Here is a 13,561-nt window from a genome sequence, read left to right on the forward strand (position 1 = left end):
AACCACAACAACCCTTTCCCTTAAGTCACAATAAGCATATCTAGAATACTTCGAACCAACAACAATAATCATAACAACAATCATTAGGGCCGAATACGTAACACTTGACTGCCAGACAGGGAGACAAAGTAAAAAATATCTCACTCCTGTCTAGGCATGTGCGATCGGGACAAATTCAGAGCCAAAGTACAGATAAACTAGATTCATTTTTCGATTAATGTTCAAAATATAACATTCAATTGGAATGAAGTTGTTCCTCGATCATAAACTGACGTTTGCAGACAGACAGACAGACAGACAAAAGTGAACCAACTGCTTTTCCCATAAAGTGCTGGATTTACTGCTTAGTAGGCCAGAAATGGTTTTTTTGTCATTGGCCTTTCTCCACCAATTAGAGGCAAGCTTTCACAAGTTACCCCGGTATTATACGTTGTAAGAAAGATCATGATTCGTTATTTGGGTTGACGTCAGCTTAAACTCATTTGCATACACGTCTCGGCCACTGTGGCCCAACATGCGTGCGGTAAAAATGGTACGTGCTGCTTCCTTTGCTTGACACGATCAGCATTTAAAAAGGATAGAGCACGGACAGACGATCATGGGTCGGTTATACCGCAGGGTTTGATGGGCCTAATGGCCTCTTCATGTATTGAAGTTTCTTTGTAAGGGAATTCACATTATATTATTATTGTCAAAAGTACAATTGTCCAGGTCTGTTGTGGTGTATTTGACATGCAATGCACTTGTGATGTAACAAACAGCTTTTGAGACGAGTATCGACGTTGCAAGATATTAAAAGAGGAATCCGAATTTTTAGAGTTTTTCTTTTTATCTTTTTCTAATATTTGATCAGGATTCATCTCAAACTATTCATCCTAATGTGAGTAATATACACTACTCAAAACACATCACATGACGTCATAATCTATGTCTTATGTGCCTTTGGAAACATAACAAATATTCCCTTTTGGAAACTCGTTGCTCTTCAATAAGAAAATATTAATAATGTGTAACTTTCCTCATGTGAAGAAGGGAAGGAACAATTAGTTGTATATGGAACACAAATCAACATCAACCACAATCATGAGCTGAAGTAATACATGGGAAAACATGGAAATACCGCATTGTACCTGGAGAAATAACTTGGCGATCACATTGGGGATGCGGCACACGGATGTTGAAATCGGCTCGGAAGGCACGTTGGTAAAAACCAAAGCGAAACTCTGTTTCTTCATTTAATTTGCCTTTCAACATTCTATTATTTTATAAACGTTTCCTTATAAAATGTCTTTTTTTTCCTTTTTTTAAGCCTGGTGTTGGCTTAGTGGTTAGGGCGCCGGCTTGGGATCCTAGGATCCTGGGTTTGAATCCCGGTCAATCGCTGAATTAACATCAGGGGGATTGACTCAACCCGTCATCCTTCGGAGGTCGGCAAATTGAGCACCAGCTCACTGGTAATTCCCTGTATGTGGCAAGAGGCGACTAACAGGGTTGGCGGCAGGAACGGCATCGGGCCAAAAAACATTGCTTCAAAAATGGACCACGGTGCCCCCGAAAAAAAGGCCAACCCCTGCTCTGCGGGGAAAATGGCCTCTAAAGGTGGTTCTATAAAATGTCTTTTTAATTCGCTACGTACTTAAAACCATTTTTATGTGACTTTACGTTAGTGACAAAAAGCAAGTTGAAATAAAAAGGTAAGGGGGAGAAATTATACACGTGGCTGATCAGATGACGGCAAATTAATGATCAGATGTGACGAATGCCAAGAGTGGTACTGTTATGCGCAATCGATCGATGCCTGCGCGAACGGTGGATCCATTGATAGCACAGCGCAATCGGTCGATAGCGCAAATCCATCGATGGTGCACAACATATGCATGTACACTGCTAATATCCAAAAATGGGGCTGATCCCAAGGATGTAACGATTTGAAAATCAAATCGTTGTTTAAATATTCCCAATAAATACTTTAAGACACTTGTGGTCATGTACTGTTCTACTAGGCGGTTCCACTTTTAAATAGTGCTCCTTTAACACTGTGAGTAGTGCACGCTCTTCCGTGAGGCTAAGAAAAGAAGTCAATTGTAATAGGTAGAGAGGGCAGGTAAATTTTTAACACTTCCTGAAACATTAATGACCCAAGCAGCCATTTAAACACACTATGTATACCCATGTGGTAGTATTCATTCAAAACTGTGTGAACCATGCCATTCCGTTAAATGGCGATTTACTCTGGGGCACCAGAGAACACCAGCACTGTATCCAAATCCCAAACTCCTGTTTAGGAAGGTGTGCTCTTAAGTAAGGTAGACACTGCAAGGTAAAAGTATCCTGAATCCTCAGGTCAACTTTGTTTTATAGCAAACCATGATAACTCTCGAAACCTATAACGCCACACGTTTCACACACAAACCTTTCCTCCTCCCTCTTTCTCATCCACCTCTTCGGCTGCACTTCCTATTCTGGTCATGAACCCGGCGACCCGCGCACGTCTCCCGCCAACTGCCAGGGGGACACCCAGGAGGCTTTTGGCCGCGTGCAGCGACCTGGCCAACGCAGGATCCAGAGATGAGTCGGCCAACACGGACTCCAAAAGTAGAAATGCTTCTACCACCGAAGACCACAGAGGCTGTTGAGGCAAGCAAAGCACAAAATGGGGGTTACCTATTATAAATATCAACAAATAGATCTTCAATGACGTCTGGCCTAGCCATGCGCATGGAGGTGAAACACAAAGCGACTACGCACATTATCAGTATTAATTGGCCCTTCTCAAATCGAGCCAGTTTTGTTTACATGCCTTGTAATGGTGCACAAGCAAATGCTCTACGCACTGTATGATACATTCATCATCATCATCATCTGATCACACACCAAGCTCTATACAAAGTCCTGGCTTTGCCAAAGCAGTTTCTTGGCGGGGGTTATAAAAGCCGGATGGGTCGCCACTCCGACCCAAGAGGTCAAGGCAGGAATTAATAAGTTGTTGAGGGTGCTGGCGATAAGTCGTCTATCCTAATGAAGGACACCGTGGGATATTTAACGCCTACTGATGAATGCTGGCAGATGGGACGCCCATTTAAGGTCCATCCAAGGGACAGCACACACATTGATGAATCACACCGCCTTTGACACATCGGGATAGATCGTTTATAGCTAAGCCAATATTCAAACCCGGCCTAGACAGCTCAGAGGTGGATGTGTGCATCTCTAGGCCATCCTACCAGCAACGTTAATACTTTAAGCACAATACCATGTTTATTCATCAACTAAAACGGCACTCTCTGACGTCACGACGAGTTGTTAGGGTTACGTGTCGACCAATATGCCTCCGCCCACATTATTACATCATGATACATACTTGTACCAAGTTTGATTTAAATCCCTTCGGCTGTTCTCAAGTACCACATTTTTACCTGACATGACCTCTGACCTTTAACCTCTTGATGGCATAATCCAATCAGTTCATCTTTGTATCACACACATACATACATACATATATATATATATATATATATATATATATATATATACGTATATATATATATATATACACTTAAACCAAATTTGCTCAATATTCCATCACTTGTTCACAAGTTGGCGTGGCAACATAAATTTAACTTAACATGGCCTTTGACCTCTTTGACCTCTTGACTCCAAAGTCTAATCAACTAATCCTTACATCATAATACATATAATCTAAATATCGATAAAGCTCAGTTGACTTTTTGCTCCACCAAATAACAGCGAAACGAAGTTGAGTAAAAGGGTGAAAATTCTACAGATGCTGTGATAAATAACTACCTCTGTCGGTTTGAATGTTTGAAAGAGAATAGACGTCTGGATCAATTTTTGAATTAAATTTAAATCCTGATTTATATATATATATATATTTAAACGCGAGTTGTCTGTGTGTGTCCGCGTTTTATTCAGAGATGGCCGAACGAATCTTCATCAAACTTCCAGAGGTTTATCAGTGAGTGTCTGGGAGTGTTTTAGGCAAAAAAAATGTTTTTTTTTTTTTTTAAGTTCGTTTTTTGGAGTAAAAATAAAATAAAATAATAATAATAATAATAGTAGAAAAATCGCTCGTTAGTGCCTTTTCAGCTGAATGACAGTTGTATACAAGTACACCTTCGCATAAATAAATACAAAGCAATTACCAGACATTTGAATACTAATAAATCAAACAATTCCGGAAGTGTACAAATTTGGTAGTCTGGCTTCTTCCTCTTACTGATCGGCATCACACTTAACTCAGAAACGTGAGCCACATTCACTCAGAAACGTGAGCCACATTCACTCAGAAACGTGAGTGACTCCCCTTCCTCTCCTTCCTCTCCTGCCTCCCCCCTCCCCTCCCCCTCCCCCCATCTCGCCTCCTCTCCCTCCCCTCCCCCTCCCCCCATCCCCCCCTCCTCTCCCTCCCCTCCCCATTGAGATATAAATTCTCCGTAAAAGAGCTTCCACTTCTCACTGCTCCCCTTCCCCCACCCTCTCCCACCCCCCCCCCCCCCCCCCACTGAGATATAAATTCTCCACTTCTCACTGCTCCCCCCCCCCTCCCCCCCCCCCCCCCCCCGGCAACGCTGGGTACTTCTGCTAGTTATATTATATACCTCTTTTCTCTTCTCCAATGGAATTACAATGGAATCAAATCCTTCTTCTTCTCCAATGGCTTGATCTCTGATCATCAATTTGGATTCAGACCAGGTCATTCCACTCTGGACATGCTGCTTCTGCTGTCTCAACAATGGATGGAGGTCCTGAATGTCAAACAGGAAATCAGTGCCGTCTCCCTTGACATTTCACGTGCCTTCGATACGGTCTGGCACCCTGCTCTGCTCACCAAACTCTCCTCCTTTGGTATCCATGGAAATCTCCACGCATGGCTGGCGGACTTCTTCTCCAGTCATCGTCAACGTGTGGCCCTGAATGGGTTTCTCTCATCTCCTCTTCCTGTTCTGGCTGGAGTTCCCAAAAGCAGTGTTCTGGGTCCTGTGCTTTTCCTGGTCTTCATCAATGATCTCTCCGACTCTCTGGAAAATCCTCTCTATCTCTTTGCTGATGACTGCACTTTCTGCCGCTCCACACCTCATCCCTCAGATCGGCAGTCTGCAGCCTCCTCACTCTCTGCAGACCTGGACAAAATCACAGACTGGTCAAACAAGTGGAACACGTCTTTCAATCCCGACAAATCTCACACTCTCACTGTCTCCCCGAAAAGACCAGCTGGACAACCCTCCCATCTACTTTCTCAACAATCCTCTCCAAGAAGTTCTGTCACTCAAGCTTTTGGGTCTCAGTTTCTGCCATGATCTTTACTGGGAAAACCACATTTCAAATCTGGCCTCCAAAGCCAGTCGCCGACTGGGCATCCTCCGTCGTGCGAAGTCCTTCCTTGGCACACCTGAGCTCCTCACCACATACAAAGCTTTCAAATCGTCTTTTTAACACAATTTTCAGCATTTCAACGAAAGAATGGCAATTTGCAGGTGGTCAAGCATAATTGTTGTGTTTCTCAATGCAAATCTGACTCATGGAAATGCTGGAATACGAGAAATGTCCGTGAATGAGACTGAGATTAGAGTTCCTATAACTTCCTGTTAATACAAGCGAACAGCCGCAGTAGTCATAAAACACACACACACACACACACACACACACACACACACACACACACACACACACACACACACACACACACACACACACACTTTGAGACCTGGGAAGGTTCAGCTCCACCTTCTGAAACTCGCAAATGTTGATAACAACCAACGACACACTCACATGGAGTCATGAATATGGCAGCAAGAGGGGGGTTTTTTTGTTTGTTTGTTTGTTTGTTTTTTTATACAAGATCGGGGCTCGTGAAAGAGCTAACATGAATCACACAAAAAGTCAAACCGACACACAAAACACAAAAAACAAGGGGAGCGGCAGACAAGATGGGGAGAGAGGGGGAAGGACACAAACACAACATTTGAGAGCAGGGACATCGGGAGGACTTGGGGGGAGGTGGGAGAGGTATAAAACATATGAACACTGCAAGGACTCTGGGGTGAATTACCGGGGGTAGAAAAGATCAAGGTTTTGGATGGGGGTAGATAAGAGATGGTGGTGAACAGCTGTTTTAAAGACCTGGAGGGAGGAGTGGGATTGAAGGGAGTGGGTGAGTTTGTTCCAGAGGCGGGAGAAAAGAGGAATGAAAGAGTGAAGGTGAGCAGAGAGTCTAGATTTTGGCAGTTTAACCATAAGAGGGTTGCTGGCAGATCTTGTCCGACCTGGAGGAATATTGGGGGGACAGAGCACAGAGAGAGCTGGGGGAGCAAGGCCGGAGAGGAGTCGGTAGAAGACAGTTGTTGGGGTGCGGCATTATTTGCACAAATTAAGTACAAATGAAAAAATTCCCAACATGCAATGTCCCAATCCTTTGAGTCACAAAATCACTTGTATTTAAAGTTTAAAACTCAATAATCTACCAACAATTCCATTTCCTTGTACTTGCTAACCCCTCCAAGTAGACTAGAGATGAAATGGATTTTTTTTTGTATGCATAGTCGAGGCTCGTGGAAGAGCTAGAATTAGTACCACTAGGGCATGCCCGTACTATATATATGCCCGTACTATATATCTATCTAAAATTATATCCCCCCCCCCTCTATTTACATGAAATGGTTTGGTCCATTCGCAACGCCAAAGCGAACGGCGAACGGCTTGCGAGTACAGTGACAATCCCCCCCCTCTATTTACATGAAATGGTTTCGTCCATTCGCAACGACCACAGAACCCCCCCCTCTATTTACATGGAATGGTTTGGTCCATTCGCAACGCCGGCACACGCGATCGTTCGCTGCTCTCTGATTGGTTGAATCGTTTTTTGGACATAGCTCGGTAAGTAATTGTCCGATTAATATGAAACCTTGAAAAGGCACATCCTCGGGTCCCCAGCAATATACCTGGCAAGTTAAAAGTATATCGGACCCGTGGTTGTCGAGAAACAGCGGTCACAGACACACAGACAGACACACAGAGATTACTGGCATTATAGATAGATGAACGGATCAGGATGTAACAGGACAAAAGGAACGTGAAAGAGAGAGGGGGGGAGGGAAACACCAACAGCAAGGCCAAGATAGAGGGAGACGGACAAACAATGGGTGCGAGGATGAATGGGGTGGACAAGATGGATACAGAAGGAAACTCTTACAAGGGAAAAGTGGAAATTTGGAATGAGGAGGGATTGGGATACGGTGGGAAGGTTGACCAGTATTGGAAAACATTATGGTTTTGCATGGGGAATGATCTGAGATGGTGGTGATTAGTTGTCTTGAAGACGGGAGGGAGGAATGAGATTGAAAAGGATGTGGAAGTTGATTCCACAAGTGGGAAAAAAGGGAACAAATTAGTGGAGATGAGCAGAGATCCTGGATTTTCCTGAATGCGAAGATAATTTGGAAGGTTTAATATTGGAAACAAGCGTTACGCCTAGGTCCCCCGTGGATTTTGACGTAGCGACCCAATTTTCAATAGCGTTCTTCCTTATACCTAGATACACCCACACACCAGATTAGAAGTTGGTACTTCGCTTATTTTTCAAGATATTCCGCTCACAAGGTTCAGACATACACGGCGGCAGCCATCTTGGATTTTTACGTGGCGACGCAATTTTCAATAGCGTTCTTCCTTATGCCGAGATACACCCACACACCAGATTAGAAGTTGGTACTTCGCTTATTTTTCAAGATATTCCGCTCACAAGGTTCAGACATACATGGCATCAGACATACATGGTGGCGGCCATCTTGGATTTTGACGTGGCGACCCAATTTTCAACAGCGATCTTCCTTATGCCTAGATACACCCACACACCAGATTAGAAGTTGGTACTTCGCTTATTTTTCAAGATATTCCGCTCACAATGTTCAGACATACATGGCGTCAGACATACATGGTGGTGGCCACCTTGGATTTTGACGTGGGTTGCACCCACACACCAAATTAGAATTCAGTCCTTCCTTACGCACGCACGCACAGCCACACGCACGTCCGCACGCACGCACGGGAAAACCATAGTCCCCCTTTTGCTCCGCGGTGTGACGAGGGACAATAAGCTTTTGGGGGACATTGTAAATCACCTTTTTGGAGATATGGGAAATCAACCTATTGGAAATATTGGAAATCACCTTTTGGGAGATATTGGAAATCACCTTTTTGGAGACATTGCAAATCACCTTTTTGGAGTTATTGGAAATCACCTTTTTGGAAATATTGGAAATCACCTTTTGGGAGATATTGGAAATCACCTTTTTGGAGACATTGCAAATCACCTTTTTGGAGTTATTGGAAATCACCTTTTTGGAGATATTGGAAATCACCTTTTTGGAGATATTGGAAATCATCTTTCTGGAGATATTGGAAATCATCTTTTGTAGATATTGGAAATCACCTTTTTGGAGATATTGGAAATCACCTTTTTGGAGATATTGGAAATCACCTTTTTGGAGATATTGCAAATCACCTTTTTGGAGATTTTGGAAATCACCTTTTTGGAGATATTGGAAATCACCTTTTTGGAGATATTGGAAATCACCTTTTTGGAGATTTTGGAAATCACCTTTTTGGAGATATTGGAAATCACCTTTTTGGAGATATTGGAAATCACCTTTTTGGAGATATTGGAAATCACCTTTTTGGAGATATTGGAAATCACCTTTTTGGAGATATTGCAAATTACCTTTTTGGAGATATTGCAAATCAACTTTCTGGAGATATTGGAAATCACCTTTCTGGAGATATTGGAAATCACCTTTCTGGAGATATTGCAAATCACCTTTTGGAGATATTGCAAATCACCTTTTTGGAGATATTGGAAATCACCTTTTGGAGATATTGGAAATCACCTTTCTGGAGATATTGGAAATCACCTTTCTGGAGATATTGGAAATCACCTTTCTGGAGATATTGCAAATCACCTTTTGGAGATATTGCAAGTCACCTTTTTGGAGATATTGGAAATCACCTTTTGGAGATATTGGAAATCACCTTTCTGGAGATATTGGAAATCACCTTTTGGAGATATTGGAAATCACCTTTTGGAGATATTGGAATTCACCTTTTGGAGATATTGGAAATCACCTTTCTGGAGATATTGGAATCACCTTTCTGGAGATATTGGAAATCACCTTTTTGGAGATATTGCAACCTTTCTGGAGATATTGGAAATCACCTTTCTGGAGATATTGTAAATCACCTTTTGGAGATATTGGAAATCAACATTTTGGAGATATTGGAAATCAACATTTTGGAGATATTGGAAATCACCTTTTTGGAGATATTTGAAATCATCTTTCTAGAGATATTGGAAATCAACCTTTTGGAGATATTGGAAATCACCTTTCTGGAGATATTGGAAATCACCTTTCTGGAGATATTGGAAATCACCTTTCTGGAGATATTGCAAATAACCTTTTGGAGATATTGCAAATCAACTTTTTGGAGATATTGGAAATCACCTTTTGGAGATATGGCAAATCACCTTTCTGGAGATATTGGATGTCACCTTTCTGGAGAAATTGGAAATCAACATTTTAGAGATATTGGAAATCACCTTTCTGGAGATATTGGAAATCACCTTTTGGAGATATTGGAAATCACCTTTTGGAGATATTGGAAATCACCTTTCTGGAGATATTGGAAATCACCTTTCTGGAGATATTGGAGATTTCCATTTTGGAGATATGGCAAATCACCTTTCTGGAGATATTGGATGTCACCTTTCTGGAGATATTGGAAATCAACATTTTGGAGATATTGGAAATCACCTTTCTGGAGATATTGGAAATCACCTTTTGGAGATATTGGAAATCACCTTTCTGGAGATATTGGAAATAACCTTTTGGAGATATTGGAAATCACCTTTTGGAGATATTGGAAATCACCTTTCTGGAGATATTGGAAATAACCTTTCTGGAGATATTGGAAATCACCTTTTTGGAGATATTGAAAATCTCCTTTTTGAGGATATTGGAAATCACCTTTCTGGAGATATTGGAAAGCACCTTTTGGAGATATTGGAAATCACCATTTTGGAGATATTGGAAATCAACATTTTGGAGATATTGGAAATCACCTTTGTGGAGATATTTGAAATCACCTTTCTGGAGATATTGGAAATCACCTTTTTGGAGATATTGGAAATCACCTTTCTGGAGATATTGGAAATCACCTTTTGGAGATATTGGAAATCACCTTTTTGGAGATATTGGAAATCACCTTTCTGGCGATATTGGAAATCACCTTTTTGGAGATATTGGAAATCACGTTTCTGGAGATATTGAAGATCTCCATTTTGGAGATATGGCATATCACCTTTCTGGAGATATTGGAAATCAACATTTTGGAGATATTGGAAATCACCTTTTGGGAGATATTGGAAATCACCTTTCTGGAGATATTGGAAATCACCTTTCTGGAGATATTGGAAATCACCTTTCTGGAGATATTGGAAATCACCTTTCTGGAGGTATTGGAAATCACCTTTTTGGAGATATTGGAAATCACATTTCTGGAGATATTGGAAATCACCTTTTTGGAGATATTGGAAATCACCTTTCTGGAGATATTGGAAATCACCTTTTTTGAGATATTGGAAATCACCTTTCTGGAGATATTGGAAATCACCTTTCTGGAGATATTGGAAATCACCTTTCTGGAGATATTGGAAATCACCTTTTTGGAGATATTGGAAATCACCTTTCTGGAGATATTGGAAATCAACATTTTGGAGATAGTGTAAAGGAACATTCTGGAGATAATGGAAATCAGATTTTTGCAGATATTGGAAATCACCTTTTTGGAGATATTGGAAATCACCTTTCTGGAGATATTGGAAATCAACATTTTGGAGATAGTGTAAATGAACATTCTGGAGATAATGGAAATCAGATTTTTGCAGATATTGGAAATCACTTTTTTGGAGATATTGGAAATCACCTTTCTGGAGATATTGGAAATCACCTTTCTGGAGGTATTGGAAATCACCTTTTTGGAGATATTGGAAATCACCTTTCTGGAGATATTGGAAATCACCTTTTTTGAGATATTGGAAATCACCTTTTTGGAGATATTGGAAATCACCTTTCTGGAGATATTGGAAATCACCTTTCTGGAGATATTGGAAATCAACATTTTGGAGATAGTGTAAATGAACATTCTGGAGATAATGGAAATCAGATTTTTGCAGATATTGGAAATCACCTTTTTGGAGATATTGGAAATCACCTTTCTGGAGATATTGGAAATCACCTTTCTGGAGGTATTGGAAATTACCTTTTTGGAGATATTGGAAATCACATTTCTGGAGATATTGGAAATCACCTTTTTGGAGATACTGGAAATCTGCTTTTTGAGGATATTGGAAATCACCTTTTTGGAGATACTGAAAATCAGCTTTTTAGAGGATATTGGAAATCACCTTTTTGGAGATATTGGAAATCACCTTTCTGGAGATATTGGAAATCACCTTTTCGCAGATATTGGAAATCACCTTTTTGGAGATATTGGAAATCACCTTTCTGGAGCTATTAGATATCAACATTTTGGAGATATTGGAATTCACCTTTCTGGAGATATTGGAAATCAACTTTCTGGAGCTATTGGAAATCAACATTTTGGAGATATTGGAAATCACCTTTTTGGAGATATTGGAAATCACCTTTTTGGAGATATTGGAAATCACCTTTTTGGAGATATTGGAAATCACCTTTTTGGAGATATTGGAAATCACCTTTTTGGAGATATTGGAAATCACCTTTTTGGAGATATTGGAAATCACCTTTTTTGAGATATTGGAAATCACCTTTTTTGAGAAATTGGAAATCACCTGTTTGAGGATATTGGAAATCACCTTTTTGAGGATATTGGAAATCACCTTTTTGGAGATATTGGAAATCACCTTTTTGGAGATATTGGAAATCACCTTTTTGGAGATATGGGAATTCACCTTTCTGGAGATATTGGAGATCAACTTTCTGGAGCTATTGCAAATCAACATTTTGGAGATATTGAAAATCACTTTTTTTGGAGATATTTTGGAAATCACCTTTCTGGAGATATTGGAAATCACCTTTTTGGAGATATTGGAAATCACCTTTTTGGAGATATTGGAAATCACCTTTTTGGATATTGGAAATCACCTTTTTGGAGATATTGGAAATCACCTTTTTGGAGATATTGGAAATCACCTTTTTGCAGATATTGGAAATCACCTTTTTGGAGATATTGGAAATCACCTTTTTGGAGATATTGGAAATCACCTTTTTGGAGATATTGGAAATCACCTTTTTGGAGATATTGGAAATCACCTTTTTGGAGATATTGGAAATCACCTTTCTGGAGATATTGGAAATCACCTTTTTGGAGATATTGGAAATCACCTTTTTGGAGATATTGGAAATCACCTTTTTGGAGATATTGGAAATCATCTTTTTGGAGATATTGGAAATCACCTTTTTGGAGATATGGGAAATCTGCTTTTGGAGATATTGGAAATCACCTTTTTTGAGATATTGGAAATCACCTTTTTGAGGATATTGGAAATCACCTTTTTTGAGATATTGGAAATCACCTTTTTGGAGATATTGGAAATCACCTTTCTGGAGCTATTAGAAATCAACATTTTGGAGATATTGGAATTCACCTTTCTGGAGATATTGTAAATCGACTTTCTGGAGCTATTGGAAATCACCTTTTTTGAGATATTTTGGAAATCACCTTTCTGGAGATATTGGAAATCACCTTTTTGGAGATATTGGAAATCACCTTTTTGGAGATATTGGAAATCACCTTTTTGGAGATATTGGAAATCACCTTTTTGGAGATATTGGAAATCACCTTTTTGCAGACATTGGAAATCACCTTTTTGGAGATATTGGAAATCACCTTTTTGGAGATATTGGAAATCACCTTTTTGGAGATATTGGAAATCACCTTTTTGCAGATATTGGAAATCACCTTTTTGGAGATATTGGAAATCACCTTTTTGGAGATATTGGAAATCACCTTGTTGGAGATATTGGAAATCACCTTTTTGGAGATATTGGAAATCACCTTTTTGGAGATATTGGAAATCAACATTTTGGAGATATTGGAAATCACCTTTTTGGAGATATTGGAAATCACCTTTTTGGAGATATTGGAAATCAACATTTTGGAGATATTGGAAATCACCTTTCTGGAGATATTGGAAATCACCTTTTTGAGGATATTGGAAATCACCTTTTTGAGGATATTGGAAATCACCTTTTTGGAGATATTCGAAACCACCTTTTTGGAGATATTGGAAATCACCTTTTTGGAGATATTGGAAATCACCTTTTTGGAGATATGGGAAATCACCTTTTTGGAGATATTGGAAATCACCTTTTTGGAGATATTGGAAATCACCTTTTTGGAGATATTGGAAATCACCTTTTTGGAGATATGGGAAATCTGCTTTTGGAGATATTGGAAATCACCTTTTGGAGATATTGGAAATCACCTTTTTGGGATATTGGAAATC

The 13,561-nt window shown here is 40.1% G+C and overlaps 1 protein-coding gene across 1 annotated transcript in view; it reads right to left on the reverse strand.

The window, feature by feature from the left end:
* The window catches only part of LOC137428743 (uncharacterized), a 207,239-nt gene that overhangs the window by 103,850 nt on the left and 89,828 nt on the right, over window positions 1–13,561 (reverse strand). The window contains exon 3 of the mRNA XM_068118641.2: window positions 2,414–2,629. Coding sequence (XP_067974742.2) covers window positions 2,414–2,629 — 216 coding nt within the window. The remainder of the gene's footprint in view (window positions 1–2,413; window positions 2,630–13,561) is intronic.

The sequence above is a fragment of the Myxine glutinosa genome, chromosome 5 (assembly GCF_964187855.1).
Source record: "Myxine glutinosa chromosome 5, kmMyxGlut1.1, whole genome shotgun sequence".
In the NCBI taxonomy this organism is placed as follows: Eukaryota; Metazoa; Chordata; class Myxini; order Myxiniformes; family Myxinidae; genus Myxine; species Myxine glutinosa.